Source organism: Lithobates pipiens, unplaced genomic scaffold (genome assembly GCF_037356315.1).
Source record: "Lithobates pipiens isolate NorthernLeopardFrog02 unplaced genomic scaffold, aLitPip1_a1.2 Scaffold_28, whole genome shotgun sequence".
In the NCBI taxonomy this organism is placed as follows: Eukaryota; Metazoa; Chordata; class Amphibia; order Anura; family Ranidae; genus Lithobates; species Lithobates pipiens.
Window position 1 is genome coordinate 144,890,158 of NW_027507789.1, and position 21,290 is coordinate 144,911,447.

The following is a 21,290-nucleotide window of genomic DNA, read 5'->3' on the forward strand; positions in this document are numbered from 1 at the left end:
ATTCCAGAAGGAACCATAGGATCACAGAAGGCCTCAAAGCCAGGGGCTCAATTACCGGCCGCCTGCGGCGCGGCCCGACGCGATCGCGCGGGGGGGGGGGGGTCCACGGAGACGGGATACCCCCAGCTATGCTGCCCCAGGCGCAAGGTCGCTGATTCTAGTCGCCAATGCGACCTGGCGACCGGGTTTTGTCGAGCACTGCTGCAAGTGCACTTGGAAGTGCAGTCTCTCTAAATCTAAGGGGTAGATCTGAAATGAGGGGAAGCTCTGCTGATTTTATTATTATCCAATCACGTGCAAGCTAAAATGCTGTTTATTTGCCTTGCATGTCCCCCTCGGATCTACAGCGACTTTACTCTGCATTGCAAAGTGGATTTTCCTTCAGTAAATAACCCCCTATGGGTTTGATTTACCAAGACTGGGAAGTGCAAATTTGGTATGGCTCTGCAGAGAACCAATCCGTTTCCAGGCTTGTTTTGTCAAAGCTTAAAGTGATTGTCATTTTTAATTTAAAAAAAGAGACTTTACAAACATTTTATATACTTACCTGCTCTGTGTAGTGGATTTGCACAAAGCAGCCCGGATCCTTCTCTTCTCGGGTCCCTCTTCGTTGCTCCTGGCCCTTTATATTCTCATTGGCTGACTGACAGCAGGGGGAGCCAATGGCTCCGCTGTCTTAGCCAATGAGGAAGGGAATCCCGGATGGTCAAGACATTCCTACAACATCGCTGGCGCTAGAGCAGGGCTTGACAAATTTGTTTTCAATCTAGGAGCCAGCTAAAAAAAAGTTAGAAGCCAGTTGATATTTTTTTTTTTTTACCCAAGCAAGCTTTCATTTTCAAAAGCAAAACCCCTCTCTTATGTAGCCCTGATGTGCATCTTTACAGATGCACGACACAGGGTACTCCCCTCTGCCAATACAAGAGCGCACCCTTTCTGACGCAAACACCATGGATACATTCGCTCCAGTTTCTACAGTGCCCAGCTCAATACCATGACAATGGGGTAGCTAGCGCACTGCTGACCCGCTATATGCCACAGCCTGCCCTATCCTGTATCGACATATGACCCCCTATATACCACAGCATCCCCAGGCCCTCTATACACTTATTCTAACCCTCTTACATACCATAGCTTCTCATCCTGTATAGAGGACAGCCTATATCCCACAGCAACCCTATACTGTATACACTTATTCTACACCCCTCCCCCACATACCACAGGCCCTATACCACAGATTAACCCCTCTTTAGGACATCTCTCCCATGTTGTATAGACTTCTGCCTCCCCCCCCCCCCCCCAATATCTTGTATAGAAGTATGACCCCCTACTTAACACACACACCCCATCCTCAATAGACTTATTATGCCCCCCCCCCCCATATAGTACAACCCCCCATGCAGAGATAAAGATGTCCACATATGGGCTATGCCATGAATGGAGGGGGATGTGAAGGGGTTCAGTGTAACCCCATTGATGAGCGAGATTCCCAGAACTGGCCATACTGGGGTGACACATGGACTGACAGGAGAGTCTGGGGGTGTTGGGTATTTTCAGTGGCTTGAAAAGTTTCCTGCCACAACGGTGAGGATATAGGCTCTGATGTTATGTGCTCCCCAGCAGTTAGAGCGGTGCAGGTGTGACACCCTCAGCTGGGGGGGGGGGTTGCTTACCTGGGGGTCTGGGCCAGATCTCCTTGTCCACTTTGGCAGGCGCGCAGTTGGCCAGCTCTGTCTGGTCGTTGCGCGGCTCAAGTTGGTGGGGGGTGGGTTTCCTCCTTGCCGGGCCAGTGATGGTGGTTGCACTTCTGGCCAGCCTTGTGCTTGCACAGGTGTTGAGGGGCCAGCATGGTGCTCCTGGTCTTCTGGATGTGTGGCGGGGATGATCGTGTATTCCCCGCTGATGTGGGAGTCTGCCTTCCTCTGCGGCTTCTCTGGGCTGGGTTTGGCTGGACTTTCGTCTTCTGCTCAGTACAGGTGCCTAGGAGTGGGAGCAGGAGCATGATCGCCAGGGATGGTGGCATCTCATTGGACTTGTTGGTGGATGGCACAGATGCAAACATCCCAGTGCCCCGGTGTGAGCAGCTCTGTCTAAATGTTTGGACATGCAGCCCCACCTATGGCCAATCTGGGCCTGCTCTGCAGGATCTGGGATTGTGCTGTGCGTGGCAGGGTACCCTCGGTGAATGGGCTGACAAAAGCCCAGGCGCCAGGATCCAATTTCTAGTAGCCATGGCAACCTGGCGCCTGGGATTTGTCGAGCCCTGATCCAGAGGGGACCTCAGGAAAGTATTAGAGGGGGCTGCTGCACACAGGCTTTTTATCTTAATGCATAGAATGTATTAAGATAAAAATAAAAAAACCTGGACTTTACAAGTCCTTTATTTGAACAAGCTGAAGTTAGAAGCCGGTTGGCTGCCATGCACAGCTGCACCAGAATTTGCACACTCCAGTTTTAGCAAGTCAACCCCTTTGTTTTTAAGTGTGCTTATCCTTTCACCAGTACACAATCCTACAGACAGAAGAGCAGACGTCTCATTTCATTACCTGTAGTGTTCTTTGACTGTTTATATGATTTTATTGGTTTTTAATGTTCATATTAAGCTATATTATTATTTTGTTCACTTACCTCATAAATGCCAAGAAGATAATAAGGATGAGGCTCACCAACCAGCCTGCGTGGGCGAAGGCCTTTGGCATGGTAAGTGCACCTGTGCCTACAATTAAATTGAACATGTACACAAGCCCAACCTAATAGAGGGGAAAAAAATAAAATAAATAAAAAAAACAATTTATAAATTGTAAAATGTAATCCAGTACAATAAATGCTGATGAGCGGGACTGGGTTGAGTGACCTCAGTAGATCTGGCACCTGATCCCTCATTTAGTTAGGTATAAATATAGGGTTGGTGTTTTTGTTTGTGCAGTTTTTATTTTTTGCGCTATAATAATAAAAAAAAAAAAAAAAAAAAAAAAAAAAAAAGCAAAAATTTGTCAGTTTAGGCCGATACATATTCTTCTACATATTTTTTGGTAAAAATTGCAATAAGCATATATTGATTGGTTTGCCCAACAGTTATAGGGTATACAAAAAAAAAAAAAAAAAATAAAAAAAGAAGGAGGAGATTTATAGCATTTTGGTTTTTTTTTTTTTTTTTTTACTAGTAAAGGCAGCGATCTGCGATTTTTATCGTGACTGCGACATTATGGCAGACACATTGGACAATTACCGTCACTTTTATTGTATTCAAGATGTATTTTTATTTACATATTTTTTAGCCCAATTGGGAGGAATGGGTCTTCCCTTGTTGGGTGTCCCCGTGTGTGATGGTGCCGAAAAAAGTAACTCCCCACATCCAGTGTCAGCTAAGTAGGTCATATCATGCAATCTATCGAGCCGGAGTGAAGAGGGAGGAGACAATGCACCTGACCAGGAACTACTACTAAATTTAAACAGCGGTGAGACGTCTAGTCTCCGCCCCTTACTGAAGTCACACCCGTTTGACGTAACGCGTATAAGGGGAGAGTCTTAGTGGTGATGTCATCCTGTGAGCATCTTGCCGTTTTATGCATCCTGAGCCCACACTGCTTAAGTGCTTCGTTTGCGAGTAACGTTTTCATGTTTTATTGATGAAATAAACCCTTTGGTATACAGAGAGCACTAGATTTGTTTTTGTTTTAATCCTATGTTAACTGGATCCATTTGAGGAATTATCCCACTGGTTGGTAGCCAGGCAATCAGCCTTTGGCTGCACAGATGAAATAGGAGCTTCACGCCCGGCTGATCCTTTTGTATCCCTGAGATAGAATCTGCTATTTCTGACCTACTGGTGAAACAGGGGTCAGAATTTGAGGTGAGCGGCTAGGACACTGCGCTGAGGTGGAGGAGAGCACCAGCACTTTAAAATTATTTGCACTGATTGATGTATTTTCATTTGTAAGATATTGAGGACTGCCAGGGACTTTATATCATATTGAATTTTCATGTCACTTTATTTGTGTTATTATTTTAATGCTTTCTATTGTGCATTATCCCAACATAGGGAACACTTTCAGGGGGGGAGGGTTCTTAATCCCCTTTATCTGAATAATTGATTGTGCACCTTGTATCTTGCTATTTTTTGCAAACTGATCACTTATTGTCGTGAGCATTAACATTCAGCAATTTCAGTTTTTTTTTTTTTATTGGGGGGGTATTTTTGTGATATCACTCACTGATAGGAGTGTGTGCGCGCATAAAATTAATTATATATATATATATATATATATATATATATATATATATATATATATATATATATATATATATATATATATATATATATACACACACATACACACACACACATATACACACACACATATACACACACACACACCATTTATTTGCGCTGATCGGATTTCTTTTTTTTTTTTAAATAGTACTATAAAAATGCATTGATTACTGTAAAAAAAATGTCACTGGCAGTGAAGAGGTTAACCACTAGGGGGCAATCAAGGGGTTATGTTCCCTAATGCATGTTCTAACTGAAGAGGGGAGGGGACTGACTGATAAACGGCAATTTGCCTGCCTGTGCCATTCTGCTGCAGTACAACTGCAGCAGCTGGTTGGCAAGCAGTTAAAGGGTTTGTAAAGGCAGAAGATTTTTTTTATCTTCATGCATTAAGATAAAAAGCATTCTGTGTGCAGCAGCCTCCCTAACACTTACCCAAGGTCCCCCTCTGTCCAGCAAGTGTTTTAGCCATCCGAGATTCTCCTTACTGATTGGCTGAGACAGCAGCAGTGCCATTGGCTCCTGCTGCTGTCAAAGTCACCTAGCCAATCAGGGGAGAGAGGGGGCGGGGCAGGGGCTGAATGGACTCAGCTCAGGTGCCCCATAGCAAGCTGCTTGCTGTGGGGGCACTCAACAGGAGGGAAGGGCCGGGACCACAGAAGAGGTACCTGGATCTGGGCTTCTTTGTGTAAAACCACTGCACAGACGGGGAAAGTATGACAGGTTTATTATTTTTTTATTGGGAAAAAAAAATAAAAATTATTTGAACAAGCTGAAGTTAGAAGCTGGTTGGCTGCCATGCACAGCTGCACCAGAATATAAATTATATATATATATATATATATATATATATATATACATATAAAAATATAATACTCTGATTTTGGAATGTTCATTCAAACAAGCATGGCCAACACCACCCACACATTCTTCCCCCATATATGAAAAACACAGCTAACCCAATCATTTGATTGTAGTGGATGATGCTGCCATATGCTAGTTTGACTTCAGTAACTTAGACAGAAATGTGTTAAAGAGTGGAAAAAAAATGCAAATGAAATGTGAAGATTTTTCCAGATGCAATAAAATTGAGGATCAGAGGGTAAAGTGGACTCCTTCAGAGCTAGTACATGTAGGGGGGGATACCCAGGAGAGATGACAAGTCCTCCGTCAATGGGTTAGGTGAGGACGTTCGATGCCATCCACTCATACCCATAAGGAGGATGTACTTAGTACTTATATTATTATGCAATTGTTACTCTGTAACTGTCTGGAAGTGGTTGTGCAAGGACTATGACATGAATGGAGGTTAAAGGACCCGAATGCTTTTTATCATAAGATAGCGCACATTTCCTGACCATAGCTGCTACAAAAATGTGGAAGAAAGCCTGATAGTCTTTAACTAGCGGATATTTCATCACATGGGTGTCTGCAGACAATGCACAGTGAAGGGTAAATGGAAGACAAAACACTATGCAGTCTAAGAGATCACAATAGAACAGGAACAAGGGAAGTCCTGCTTCGCTTTGCATTTTACAAACTGTGTGAACATGTGTGGGGGAAAGAAAAGTGCTTCTGTAAGGAAACTCACTAAAACTTCTGCTGTAGTCAGCCACTTTACCTGACCACTGGAACTATCTAGAGGCTTGACAAATCAGCTCACGTGATACAAGAATTGATGCTACTGGTGTGTCTATAGCACCGCACTGGGAGTTACTAGATGTGAATGCATTTTTTATTATTAGACCCACCATAGACAAATCTTGGCTGGTTCAGCAGGAACTGGCTGAGATCTGAACTATTAATGGACAGGCTGAATGCACCAAGTTGATTGATGGATCAACTTGGGTATAAGCAGCCTGCCAGATTTGCTTGCGATTATATATTATATACTATAGCTGATAATGATAATCACTGTCCTCTCCCAGCAGAGACATTTTCCCCCGCCCGCCAACCGGGAGAAGACAATGGCTCAGCAGGAGGAACTCCCCTCTCAGCACTGTGTGGATGGGGCAAATCGAGCAACCCATGGTGTGTGCCTGTTTAGCTAAAACAAACAGTCATCCACAACCTCTACCACACAACTGCCACAATGGATTCACATATGCCTACACACGGCCCGACAGACTATCCTGCGAAACCGGACCTCTTCACCTATCCACACTATTGCAACCCTCAAGATGGACTTGAAAGCACTTCTAGATTTAGAAAAATTGGACATAATTGTTCAAAATTTTTGCCCGGTGAAGCCTTGCTTCTCCAGATGGAGATGCTTTATAGAACGTACTTTCACCTCCTCGGAAATTGCTTCGCTAATGTAACCCTTTCAATTCACCGACTGGTATTTGAAAGTTGCCCTTACAAATTCATTAGGGAAACTTATGCCCTGTACACACGACCGGTTTTCCCATCAAAATAAACTCTGAAGGTTTTCCTGAAGGAATTCCGCTGAAGCTGTCTTGCGTACACACCAAATTCCGACCGTCAAGAACACTGACATACAACACGTACAACAGGACTAGAAAAAGGAAGTTCAATAGCCAATAGCTGCCTTCTCATACTTGCTTCAGAGCATGTGTCATTTTTGGTCCATCGGAACAGCATACAGACGAGCGGTTTTCCCGATAGAAACTAGTTCCGTCGGAAAAATATAGAACATTTTCCCCATATTAGGTCCGTCAGAATTTGATTTAAAAGTCCGATGGGGTATACACATGTTCTGAATATACGATGCAAAAGCTCCCATCTGACTTTTTCTGTCGGACATTCTGCGCGTGTGTACGGGGCATACGGATTCCTCCTAATACCTAGCCAATGAGGTTTTCCTCCCTCCCCTTTTCTTACTTCATTTTTGTGGGCTGTCTTACAGGTTGTTGTTTGAAGCTGTATGCCCACAGGAGTGGATGAACCTGATGACTACGGTGTTTGCTGCAACTGTATTTATCCTACTGTCATCTACGTTTCTAATACATATTTTTTGGGGGTTCTTGCCCTGCTGGGCATGAGAACTTTGGAGTGAGTAACTTAACCCTGTGCTGAGATTCAGTTTAACCATTTCTGGTCTCTTTTTTTCCTCAATGTTGTTTCACTTATGTTGTGTGCTTACGCACTACATTTTTTTGTTCCTTCAACCCAGTGGGCTAAAAATAGGAAAAAAAAAAAAAAAAACAACAACAAACCATGATAATACAAAGATCTCCCCGCTGTGCTGTTGTGTTTATTCCCCCACCCCCCCAGAATAAACGAGCACGTGCTGCCAGCGCTGATCAGAGGCTGGTTTTCAAACATGCCCATTTGACAGAAGGCAGCTATCTGATCCTGTCTGACAGGGAGTTGTGTGGCTGTGTGCTTTTGTATCGGTGACAATTACAAATCAGTTGCCTGTGTTGTAACACAATGCTTTTGATCTGATATTTAGAATTTATTGCAGACAGTAGTACAACACTAGAACCCTTATCACATTGACGATTATAAAAGTGATTATTGGTTTGTGCAATTTTTAAATATGCAATTCATTTAGGGCTGGTTAACTCCTAAAAAAAACAAAAAAAAACAAAACAAAAAAAATGCACTCCATCAGAATTGTGTACACACAATCGGAATTTAAAGAGGAAGTAAACCCTGATGAGTTTACTTCCTCTTTCATTCCCTGTAAAGGCAAAGCATAATGGACTACTAGATGCATAGTAGTCCATTATGTGTCACTTACCTGACACAGGAGCCAGCGAAGTCACCGCTGTCCCCTGTAGTTCCGAGAGTCCATCTTCTTGGTGGGTCTCTGTGGGTCTCACTGCTCCGGCGCTGTGATTCGCCGGAGCAGCGATGGCGTCACTCCCGCGCATGCGCACGGGAGCCGAGACTCGCGGCATTGCCGTCATCGACGATGCCCCGCTCAGTGCACCGCTGTCTACGGTGCATGCGCCGTAGATAGCGGTGCCCGTCTTCGGGCAAATATCTCCTAAACCGTATAGGTTTGGGAGATATTTCTTGGACCTACAGGTAAGCCTTAATCTAGGCTTACCTGTAGGTCAAAGTGGTTTGTAAGGGTTTACAACCACTTTAAGACAACAGATTTTGCTGTTGGAAAATTTGAGATCCAGATCTCAAATTTTGCGTGATGGAAATTCCGATGGAGCCTACACACGGTCGGAATTTATGACAACAACAAGCTCCCATAGAACATTGTGTGTATGGGGCATTAGTGTTCCCAGATTCTCACCACTGTTCAGATGTCAGTCTGTTCAGGCACAGACAGGCCCGGACACATGCTCAAAGGATTTTTTTTTTCTTTTAATAAAAACACTTCACAGAACAATTCGTCCTATGAAACTTCATGTAAACATTTTGAGATGCCATCAGGCCATTTTCTTTCCAAGGCAAAATGTTCTTCATAGAGTGAATCAGGAAAATACCACATTATGGCCACTAGATGGAACTGATGATCATAGGAAATACTTTGTGTGTGTCCAGCAGCAATCACCAAAAAAGTAAACGCTGGCTGTGCAGACACCTGCAAATAGCTGTGCCTGTCATTAGAGTGAACAGGCCTATTCAATGCCACAAAGAAACACTAAGAGCACAGACTGTACTTACCAATGGAGAGTAGAGCTCCCCCGTTTCAGTTATATCCCCTGCCATGGCTTGGTCGGGAGGTGGACGGAGGAAAGGGAGAAGGGGCCAGGGAACCTGAAAAACAAACAAATGACATTTAAAAGAAACTCCTTGATAGCCAAAATATCAAGATTAAAAGTTAACCCCTTCCCGAGGAGCACATGCACATATGTGGACTCAATGAAGTGGGTCTTCATATGTTTGTATGCAGAGCATGCTGCACAGAGCACTCCCAGTATCAGTGTTTGATCCAGGTCAGTGTCAGGGTTAGGATCAAAAGGTCAAAGTCACAGGTTTAGATAGGATTACAAATATCATTAAATTTTTTTCAATTTTAGCTGTATAGTTCTTGCATAGTTCTTTCACTCCTCCACCTTCTGTTTGAGGATGCTCCACAGATACTCAATAGGGTTAAGGTTTGGTGACATGCTTAGCCAGTCCATCACCTTTCCCCTCAGCTTCTTTAGCAAGGCAGTGATCGTCTTGGAGGTGTGTTTGGGGTCTTTTATCTTTATCTTGGTCTCCTCAGACCACAGGACATGGTTCCAGTAATCCATGTCCTTAGTCTGCTTGTCTTCAGCAAATGGTTTGCTGGCTTTCTTGTGCATCATCTTTAGAAGAGGCTTCCTTCTAGGATGACAGCCTCGCAGACCAATTTGATGCAGCATGCGGCGTATGGTCTCAGCACTGACAGGCTGAACTCCCCCCCCCCACACACACACACACACTAATCTTAACTGTAAAAGACTGTACTGCCTTTATTTTGTAAAGCATTGCACTAAACTGTTGGCACTATTTCAATCCCGTATAACAATAAATTAAATTATAGTATTCCTTTGCCACCTCTACGAGTATTCCACTCCCCTGCTATGTAATTAGAAATGACAAAGTTCTCCAATGACCGGGTTCAATTAAACTTGAACAAGACCCATAATTACCACAATCGGTTCATACTTGGCTGTGATTTAGGTATTGCTTCAGGTGATGAATAAGCTCGCAATTATTTTAGTATCTAGAATTTGCAGACACAATGGATTAGAGACAGCAGTAAATTTAGTATTTTGTTGGCTGCCAAAAGATCACTGGATCAAAACTATAACCTGCTCGGCTAGGAATATTTGGTAATTGGACTAGAAATGTAATTGAGGTGGTCTGCCATAGACCAGTGTACTTAAACAGGAGCTCAAGGCTCCTTCAGAGAAAAAAAAAAAAAAAAAAAAAAAAAAAAAAAAAAAAAAACAACCTTACCTGTCCAGGGATCCCACGATGTCAGCACCCCAGACAATTTTCCCATTGGCTCTTGGGTGCTGCCATCGCCATTGCTTCTAAGGAAAGCTGGTAGTGAGGCCTTGCGGCTTCATAACCAGTTCCCTATTGGGCATACAGGAAGTGTACTGCGCTTTCTGAATGGCCTGGCATCGGGCAAAAAAGAGGGCGGAGGCCAAACTTCCAGGTGATGTCACTGCGGCAAGGTCCCCCGGAAGTGGGAATGTATACCAGTCTAAAAAACAGGTTCCCGCTCTCCCCCCCCCCCCCCTAAGCGGATCAGATTTGGCTGTGGCTTAACTGTGTCACATAACTACAGAAAAACAAAGATAAAAAATAATAAGCCACGCTAAATCACACAAACATCAGATTGTGTATAAGTAAATAAAAGTGAATTATGGACTGTTACCAGCCTCTAAGCATAAATTGATATGAAATCACACCATAAATAATAAATGCATATAAATGTTATAAACCCAGGCCATGCGAACCGCTCATTCCTTGCAGTATAAGACCAAGTCGCATGCCCCTATATGTAGTAATAAAAACTCTAAATACACCCAGTGTATGAATTACAGGTCTGTATAAGTAAGTCAACAAAAAGTTCTTTCAAGAGTGTGAATGAAGTCCTCCACAAATGAACCATAAACGATCCACTGCTGTGTGCGATTAAGTAGTGCTTGATCCGCCACCAAAGAAAATTAAATTTGCCGCTTACCAGAAAAACATGACCTCCCAGCAGGCTGAAAAAGAAAGGGTGCCAGGATGTGTGTGAATGCTAGTTCCAGGATCTCTCCAATTTGTTTACAATTTACTGAAAGCCCATTGGATAGCTTTAGCACACAAAGAGGAGAGATACCGCTCTTCTACACAGCAGACACCTTAGATATAACAGAAGCACTAAAGGACATTTGGCCCACACAAGAGAGGAGGCAGTGGCTACAATGTTGTGCTGTACCTCCTTCATAGAAATGCCCATAAATTGGGCTTCAGCCTGGGGTGCAGCTACAGCTGGGGTAGCAGAACCACACAAAGATGCTTTTAGCAGAAAACCACAGCACAGAGCAAAACGGGACCAAGTGCTACATACACTTGACTTCAACAAGAAGTTGTGGTGACACTTAGGCTCCGTTCACACTGCCCCCGACTTGGGAGACTCCAAGTCGCATGACATGTGAAATTCCATTTTAGCCAATGAGAGCGGTCTTAATTAGCATTACTGAAGTCACTCCTACTTTAGAAAAGTTTCCTGTACTACTTCACGGCAACTTATACCTGACTTGTGCCCAAAGACTTTGAGGATCTGACTTGGAGACGAATTCCATTAACGAATCCTTAATTGATACGATTTGGAGCCGACATTACAGGAAGATTACCCAGGCATTCCCTAAAGTCGCCTGGCAAAGTCACGGCAGTGTGAACCAAGCATTATAGAACCTCTCATATGCCAAGTTATATGAATAGCTTCAGGTGACACAGATTAAACAGATCCACCTACATAAGTTTTACTTGTTTATCTACAGTCTTCTCTTCTCTACATCCCTTCAAAAGTGCAGATTTGTGATAAAATCCTTCTGCATCCATCAGGCACGCGGAGGGGTCCTAGAGCTACAGTTACACTGTGCAAGAGCTGATTGGAGAAAAAGGGACAGACCCCACCCCCTCTACACTGCAGTAGAACTGTGTTATGAATAGACAAGCTGCGTATTGAGCTCCCCCTCTCTCTAAGACACAAATTTGATCTCATGCATCAGGAAAACATCTGAGAAGTGACTCATGCTGATAACAGAGGAACGAAGCACCAGACAGAAACAACACTAAGAGCTTTAGGGAGACATAAATAAACACTACAGATGTGCTTTGCTCAGATTTCATGACTTTAACCGCTTGCCGTCATATGACATCGCCTCAGAACGGCCGCTGCAGTGTGCCAATCGCATCATGGCGCAACCCCGTTCTCTCTAAATAGCTGCAGCTCTTTAACCACGTGATTGGCTGTGTCCAATCACAGCTGGTCACATGTAAACACAGACATGCCGGTAATCAGCTCTCCTCCCCTCATACTGACAGACTGTGTGGCGAGAAGGGCCAATCAGTGGCATCTTCTCGCAGGAGACATGGAGACATGCAATCAGGGCACTGATCATCAGTGCCCTGATTACAATAAAGCTCCACCAATCAGTGCCGGCTATCATTGCCGCCTCATCAGTGCAACCTCATCTGTACCCATCAGTGAAGGAGAAACAAAAATTACTTCATTAACAAAATTTACTGACAGAAACTAAGAAAACTTTTTTTTTTTTTTTTTATAAAAAATAAAAAACCCAGCAGTGATTAAATGCCACCAAAAGAAAGCTCTATTGGTATGAGGAAAAATAATAAAAATGTCACATGGCTATAGTGACTGCACAATTGTCATTCAAAGTGTGACAGCGCTGAAAGCTAAAAATTGGCCTGAGCAGGAAAGGGGTGAAAGTGCCCGGTAGGCAAGTGGTTAAAGTAAACATTTCTGCAGTAAACGCAATGTTATTCAGTAAGACAATTCAAGAGCAGCAGCGACATGCATTGTAACCCTGAAGAACCAATCAAACATCTATTTACTGTATCAATTATGAGATGAGATCTGTCACAAATATTGAGTGCATTCCTCAGAGCACACGGCCCAAAGGTGACAAACCTGCCAACTCTGTCTGCCACAGATCTCAATGATGTCCTGTGGTTTTAGTGCAGTTTCAGAGAGCACACCAAAACCACATGACATCATAGAAGTCTATGAGAAAGTGCAGCTAACCTGCGGGTTGCCCTTCGCCTACAGCGCAGCAGGACCACACCAGGGTAGTGAAAAGTCACTTTTAACCCTGTAAGCCTCACCTGCTGCAACAGCATGCATTTGGTTGCAAAGTGACCCTATTCACTTGAACGGGTTGCATTCAGCTGTAGTACATGTGTTTGCTTGGAATTCAACATTCCTGGCTTTAGATATGATCAGGGTGGATAGAAAAGAAGAAAAAAAAAAAAAAAAAAAGGGGGGGGGGGGGGGGGGAAGAAGATAGTTTTCTTATTTAAAAAAGCGGAGTTCCACCGTTTATTTTTTTGTTTTGTTTTTAATTCAGCAGCTACAAATACTGCATCTGCTGATTTTTAAAATATGGACACTTACCTGTCCAGGGCAGCTGCAATGTCCTCACCTGAAGCCGATCTGTCCCCTGGCTCTCGGGTGCTGCCGCCGCCATCTTCGCTAAGGGAATTAGGAAGTGAAGCCTTGCAGCTTCACTTCCTAGTTCCCTACTGCACATGCGCGACTCGCGCTGCGCTATCCCACCGGTCCCTGCTGTCTTCTGGGACAGTGGTCCCCAACCTTTTTGGCACCGGGGACCGGCTGTGTGGATGAAAATTGTGCCAAGGACCGGGGGGGGGGATCACGATTTTCACAGGCAATGGCAATGGCTGGTGTTAGTGATTCAATCATCACGGCACCGTGCTTAATATGGTGTCGGGGTGATCGAAGCACATTATTTCTATTATCACATTGCAGTAATAAATGAAATAGTTCAACTCGCCATACTGTAGAATCAGTGGGAGCCCTGAGTGTGTCACTTACCACTGTCGCCTGCTGCTAGATGTGCCTAGTCACTTGCCACGCTGCCTGTCACCAGAAGCGGAATGTCACTTGCCACATCACCTGCCACACTGCCTGCCACAAGATGTGGATTGCCACCTACCACGTTGCCTGTCAACAGATGCGGAGTGAGTGGAGCGCCCCTTGTGGTATGTCAGGCAGACAGCTGAGGGGGTGAACTACAAGTCCCAGCACACCTCACCTGTACTCCCACACAGCTCACCTGTCACTGATGACATCACATCTCTGTGGGATCGCCCCTCTGGATGTTGCAGGGTGTCTCTCTCCTCATGCTGCAACTGGTCTCATCAGGCAGAGGGAGGGTCTGGGACTCCTTCGGCTCACAGTCTCTGGCTCCACCCTTCTGTCATCCCTGATTAGCTGTCTGGGGGGCAGGCAATCTGCGCCGCTGAACAAGGAACCCTGTTTTCACACACCGAGGAGCCAGGGGAGAGCGGCGATGCAGGGCAGGCAGTATGAGATGATGTCATCTCTCTGCTCCCCGCTGCACCTCCGACAGACTGGCTTTGAGGGCGGAAGAGCGGTGATGCAGAGGGGGCGGAGAGAGATGATATAATCTCTACTTGCCCACCCACTCGCTTCTTCCATCCACCCAGCTCTCTCATGCCGGTAGCCCAGCATGTGTCTTGCGGCCGCCCACACCCGCAGCCCACCTGCAGAAGGGCCACGGCCCGGTAGTGGGCCGGGGACTGGGGGTTGATGACCCCTGTTCTGGGACACGTGTGTCTCCCAGAATACAGCAGGGGGGGATGGGAAGTGGCGTAAATACCCATGGGTGGCTCGGGCATCTATGCCCAGAAATGGGAGCAAAATACCTGCATTAGACTGGTATCTGCTCCCCACTCCCATCTGAAAGGTGCCTAATGTGACACCGGGGGGAGGGAACTGGAAAAGCCGAAAGTGCCATTTTTGTGTGGAACTCCACTTTAAGATACATTAATAATTTAGTTTATTCAGCATGAAATTGAGCTTAGTTATGTAGCATGAGGCTGTATATTCTGCAATATTTACATTTTTGGTAAACTCATTCAATGAATCCAAGCTCTGCAAGCTATAACGTGCACTGCATTGATACATTCACACAATTTCGCAGTAATCATGAGAAAAAACAAAGTTCAGGAAGATTTCTTTATCCTATTGTTTTGCACATCTATGTACACTACAAACTGTATGATTGAATCAGTTCTGATATAGCTGCTTTACTAACCTGACAGTTTATTATACTAAATAGGAAACCTTCATTTTGTTTGCAAATATTAAATATTCTAACTACCAGCAAGAACAAGTACTTACATATAAAGAGCACCTGTCATTTCAGATCCATCATGGCAGTGCCCGTTAGTGGCCATCTACTCACCTGCTGCCGCCACATCCCTCACCTTGTTGTGTCACTGCCGCATCACCAGCCGCCCCATTAAAGTGAATGAGACTGTAGGTGAGTCAACAGCGAGTCAGAGGAGGAGCCACTGGGGGACAGAGATGACAGTTACGCTTTAAAAATTACAATTTAAATCAAGCCTTTTTACTAATGATTTAAATCAAATCCACCGTGATCAATATTAAACATCAAGGGCATGCAAATAAGCGGCCTCTCAGGGCCAAGTGGCTGCATATTTGCATGCGATAGTGCCGATATAGCTGTGCCGAGAGTGCGCACTCCTGGCACAGTTACCGGCGGTTAACTGAAAAGTCCACTTGCGGCTTGTGATCAGGTGTTTTCCAATCATGTGACCACTGTGACAGCCAATCACGGCGCTCACATGACCATAAGGAAAGATTGCAATAATCCGCCCACATGCCTGAACTATCACCTGGCTCAGCCTCTCAGCCAATGAGAGCCTGAGCCGGCCGCCCCCTCCACAGCCCACTACAGGGGGTGGGGCAGAGCAGACAGCGTTCTGACAGGGAGCACTGAGAACCAAGCAATCGTGGGGTTTGATCGCTCAGTTCTGTGTTAGAGCCAGTAGGGGACTAATGCAGCATCCACCTAGAGAAGTACGATTCTTAAATTAAAAAAGAAAAAAAAAAAAAAAAAAAGAAAAAGAAAAAAGGGGGGGGGGGGGAGCGGGGTCCATACTTCTCTTTTAATTGAACAAGCTGAGGTTCTGATTGGTTACTATGCACAGCTGCACCCATTTCCGAGTGCTCCAGTTTTAGTAAAAGAACCCCAATGATCACTGCTTGTAGCTATAGCTGCTGGTGGTGATCGAACCCTCCAGGCTGCTTGTACTGAAGTCAATCAATGGAGCAACGTCTCTACAACCAGCCTGCCCATGCATGGACTGAAACTCAGCCGGTTCCACAGGATTTCATTCCGGATATGGCCAGCTTAAAGCCCCATACACACTATCAGATTATCTGCTGAGTTTTTCCTTCAGATTTACCAAAACCATGTAGTAGAAGGGCCTGCCTGATAGCATACACATTGAAACTCCTAAGGTTTGTCCTCATATTAAATGGTTTTGGTAAATCTGAAGGAAAAACTCAGCAGATAATCTGATAGTGTGTATGGGGCTTAAGACTCCCTTTGAATCGCATTTGATGGACTAGGGCAGACTATCAAATGGTTTTGGATTAGATTGGCAGTACTGAGAGACTTTGAGCCCAAATATTATATTATGGCTCATCAGATTGGGGAGATGGAAATGGAGATTAGGTCGTAAGTTAGGATTGTATCGTAATCAACGATTGAATGGGCTGCGGACTGGAGATCCTTTATTCTCATCAGAAGAGATCAATCATTTCTGGAGGTTGTGTATGACCCCCGATAAGGTCGGGGTACCACGGTTACACACCCCATAGCTCCCAACTTTTTGGAGATGGGAATGAGGGACACCTTTCAGCAAAAGTATGTGGGTATAGGACACACACCCCCTTAAAAGGAGAACTGTACAAAAAAGTAAAAAAAATGGATTGGTTAAACCCACAAGTACTTTTTTTTTTTTTTTATCACTACTATTACTTTATATTAGCTTTTGGATTAGACCAGATGCTGCAATTTAGAAATCAGATGAAAGGTTTAGTGCTGGAAAACACTTTTTGATAGATAAAGAAAAAAAAAAAACGCATTTTATATACAACTATATAGATCAGACCAAAATGAGGGACATTGCTCCAGATCAGGGACAGTTGGGAGCTATACTCACCTGCCTAAATAATACATCTTTGTGTCATTGTACACATCTGACCCTGGACGGAGAGATGTATAGCCTGTGTAGCCTCACACCAGAGAAATCCATAGATCTCTATACACTTCTCTTATACTACCATCTGGAAGTACAATGACATCGCCTGTACTGATCACATGACACATATCATATACACACGTATCCCCCCCAAGCCCCCCGTTGCCCTGGTTACCGTAGCCCTAGGTATGTTCCGGGTTCCTCAGAAGCATTCGTGGCTACTAACACGATCACATGCGCACGAACCAATCAGCGCTAAGAACGTCAGCCCGTCCTGCCGTATCCGACGCTTTCCGGCTTCTTCTGCCGGGTGTGGGCGGGATTAGAAGGAGGAAGTGGGTGTGGTCAGAGGAGTCTAGTGCGGATGAATGGAGGTAAGGTCACGTGACTAGCGGTTCTGCACATGGCTGTGTATACTCTGATATCCGGGAGGGGTGCGGGGCTTTATTCGTATAATCTCTGTTGGAACCTGGATCCCCGCACTTACAATGATAGACCAGAGTCCTCTTCACCCACCTTGGTTTGATTGGGGGGTCACACCACATGGCTTTTCCCGCCCTCCTGTCCAGTTCCCCCGTGTTTCCTTATGAAAAGCCTTCATGTGTGTGCCACTTCAGTTCCTGCACTACTTTGGGGCCTGTGGAGCTATGGTTGACAGTGGAGCACACAAATGTAAACTCTTTAGCCCGGGTTCTGCTATTGCGGACACAGACATCATGTGATTCGCACTGCCATGCACATCACAGTTAGGGTGACCACAGTTCCAAACTGCCATTCAGGGACACCCCTCAGCGTGCATCGGTCTATGACAGTGTTTCTCAACTCCAGTCATCAAGGTGCCTCAACACGTCATGTTTTCAGGCTTTCCTTTATTTTGCACAGGTGATTTAATCAGTTTCACTGCCTTAGTAATTACCAACAGCCGTTTAATCTGAGGGAAATCCTGAAAACATGACCTGTTGGTGCGCCTTGAGGACTGGAGTTGAGAAACACTGGTCTATGACATCACAAGGGTCAGTGTCACCATGTGATGTCACTGAGTGGCCCCGCCCCTTACCTATTTAAAGAGGGATTCCACCAAAAAAAAAAATATTAAAAGCCAGCAGCTATAAATATTACAGCTGCTGACTTTTAATAAATGGACACTCACCTGTCCCGGGTTCCAGCGATGTCGGCAGCCGAGATCGATCGCTCGCTCGGCTCTCGGCTGCTGCAGTCACCATTCTAGGTGAGGGAATCAGGAAGTGAAGCGAAACGGCTTCACTTCCCGGTTACCTACTGCGCGAGCCGCGCCGCGCAATAGGAAATCTCCGCGCTGTCACTGGGACCCGTGTGTGTCCCAGCAGACAGCGCGGCAGGGCAGGAAATGGCGTAGACTCCCACGGGAGTCTATGCCCGGAAGTGGGTGAAAATGCCTGTCTTTGACAGGTATCTCCACCCCCCTCCCCCCTGAAAGGTGTCAATTGTGACACCGGAGGGGGGTAGGGATCCGATCAGCGGAGGTTCCACTTTAGGGTGGAATCCTGCTTTAAGCATTTGTTTCATGAATGTTAGCCCAACATTGTAAGAACAATTACACTCTAATTGTTCTGACGATGTTGGGCTAACATTCATGAAACAAATGCTTATTATATCCAAGTCACTAAAGTTGTATAAAAGAAACCCGTACTTTATACCACAAAGGGAATACAAATAACCCGAGGGATCTGGAGTAAAATCTGGACATACACTGACCTACCTGATTCCTACACTGACCTACCGGGGGGCTTGTCACATCCTCAGCTCTGAGGGGCACATGCTGGGACCTGTAGTCCTTCATTAGACAGATGAGGTCAGTGGTGGGGGGTGGGTGAGAGAGATCCATTGTGGGTGCACGGGCACCGGCCCCTTTATCTATGTGCCCGGCCCCTTTCAGGCACAGTAATTCCTATGGCGGGGGTTGTTTTTTGAAGCAGCGATTAGAGCCAAAGGTTCTAATAGGCTTCAATATAGGGTGGGATCAGGACGCAGAGCATTGCGTCTGAAGCCCACCCAGGTGGGTTGCAATAGTGAATGTTCATTCGCTGTTGCATGGCCAATCCGGAAGTGGGTCTGATACCCATCACCCAAGTGGCTAAAAGGACAGATGATCCTATTGCACACCTAGGATAAGAAGGGAGGAGCTGCACAGGAACCCGTCGCCCATAGAAGCCTGCTGCTGCCGGAGCCCGCAACTGCTGAGGTGCTGAGATTCCACCGAGCAATGGGGGGGGGGGGTTGAAAAGCCATACCAGACCACATGCCTTCAACATGGGGTGATGGGTTCTGGCCGCTCCTTAACAACCAGCTATTTTTCACACAGAGTTCGAATCAATTTTTTTAACCAATGCAAATTGAAATTGTTCTGAAAATTTGTAATTCTTAGAAATTAACCACGCTCAGCTCTGTCGCACTTTGAATGACAATTACACGGTTATACAACACTATACCCAAATTCCATTTTTATATTTTTTTTTCGCACAAATAGAGCTTTCTTTTGGTGGTATTTGATCACCTCTGCGTTTTTTATTTTTTGCGCAACAAACTAAAAAAATCCTACGTTTTTTTTCCTTTCTGTTATAAAATTTAATTTTCTCCTTCACTGACAGGCACTGATGAGGCGGCACTGATGAGGTGGAATTGATGGGTACTGATGAGGAGGCACTAATATGTAGAATTGATGGGCACTGATAGGAGGCACTAACAGGCAGCACAAATGAGCACTAATAAATGGCACTCATAGGCAGCATTGATGATGAGGTACTGATTAGCATCTGACATGGGCACTGGCAGATGCTACTAATGGGTACTGATTGGCACTTTGGTGGGCACTGATTGGCAGCTATGGTGGCACTTCTGATGGGGGCTGCGCTGATTATCAGCTCAGACCCCCCTCTGACAGGAGAGCCGCCAATGAGGAAAGCCGTTTACCGGCACCTCCTGGTTACACGCTATGATCAGCTGTGATTGGTCACAGCTGATCACGTGGTAATGAGCCTCCATCAGCTATACTTGAACGACCTGTTGAAGAGACAGTCAGCACAGACTTTGTCAGACAACATGGCTCTCGACCTTACAGTGGTTTGGATGGATCGTAAACCTTCAGAAATCGTTAATCATTTGGAGTATCTGGGTTTAGTTTTGGACACCACTCAGGCCAGAGTGTTCCTTTCATAGTAGAAGCTTCAAACACTCCCATCTTTGATTTGAACCATCTCATCCAGGAGCCATCTGGCTCTCCACTTTTGTATGAGAGTCCTAGGCTTGCTGGTAGCTGCCTGGATTCACTTCAGACCTATGCATGACAACATTCTGTCATTGTGAAACAAGTCGATCTTGTCTCTGGACAGACCAGTTCTTTGTCACTGAGGACCACGTTGTCCCTTACTTGGTGGTTCAGGAAACCACCTCTAGAGTCACTCTAGATGCCAGCCCATTGGGCCGGGGAGAAATCCTTGGGCAGGGGACTTGTATGCTGGAAGAATCTAGTTTCCTGATTAACATCTATAAGCTTTGGGGGATTTGTTTGTCCCTATTGCATTGGATAATCCTACTGGAGGGTCATCCAAACCAAATTCAGTCAGACAATGGCATTAGGGTGACCTACATCAATCATTAACCACTTGCCGACCGGCTCACGCCGTTATACGTCGGCAAAGCAGCACGGGTGCGCAAAACAACGTACCCATACACTGCTGCATCGTCGGCACTTAGCAGGCACACCGCGAGTCACGGGCTCTATGTCTGCCGGTGGCCCACAATCGTGACACGGAGAGGCAGAACGGGGAGATGCCTTGGTAAACAAGGCCTTTCCCTGTTCTGCCTAGCAACATGACAGGGATCTACTGCTCCCAGTGATTGGGAGCAGTGATCTCTGTCCTGTTCTAGTGAGCCCATCCCCCTACAGTTAGAACACAGGGAACACACTTAACCTCTTGATCACCCCCTAGTGTTTAACCCCTTCCCTGCCAGTGACATTTACACGGTAATCAGTGCATTTTTATAGAACTGATCGCCATATAAATTCCAATGGTCCCAAAATAGTGTCAAAAGTGTCTGATCTGTCTGCCGCAATGTTGAAGTCATGATGAAAAATGCAGATCGCCGCCATTACTAATAAAAAAAAAAATGCGATAAATCTATCCCTTATTTTGTAGACACGATAACTTTTGCGCAGACCAATCAATATACGCTTATTGTGATTTTTTTTCTACCAAAAATATGTAGAAGAATACATATTGACCTAAACTGAGAAAGAAATTAGTTTTTTGGGGGGAAATTTTTATAGCAAAAAGTT

At 45.2% G+C, this 21,290-nt stretch overlaps 2 protein-coding genes across 3 annotated transcripts in view; one reads left to right on the plus strand and one right to left on the minus strand.

Annotated features, from left to right (window-relative positions):
* Positions 1 to 17,284, minus strand: part of SLC38A12 (solute carrier family 38 member 12) — a 52,296-nt gene extending 35,012 nt beyond the window's left edge. Inside the window, exons 1-3 of one of the 2 annotated variants that reach the window (XM_077459637.1) lie at positions 17,151 to 17,284; positions 8,867 to 8,959; positions 2,629 to 2,750 (exon numbers count right to left, since the gene is read on the minus strand). In XM_077459637.1, the coding sequence (XP_077315763.1) occupies positions 2,629 to 2,750; positions 8,867 to 8,911 (167 nt within the window). In that variant the 5' untranslated portion in view covers positions 8,912 to 8,959; positions 17,151 to 17,284. Of the gene's footprint in view, positions 1 to 2,628; positions 2,751 to 8,866; positions 8,960 to 16,936; positions 17,071 to 17,150 lie in introns of those variants that run through there. The other variant, XM_077459638.1, reaches the window with a different exon arrangement.
* Positions 17,272 to 21,290, plus strand: part of NAT9 (N-acetyltransferase 9) — a 50,754-nt gene continuing 46,735 nt past the window's right edge. The window contains exon 1 of the mRNA XM_077459639.1: positions 17,272 to 17,349. The gene's annotated coding sequence lies outside the window, so the exon portion shown is untranslated. The remainder of the gene's footprint in view (positions 17,350 to 21,290) is intronic.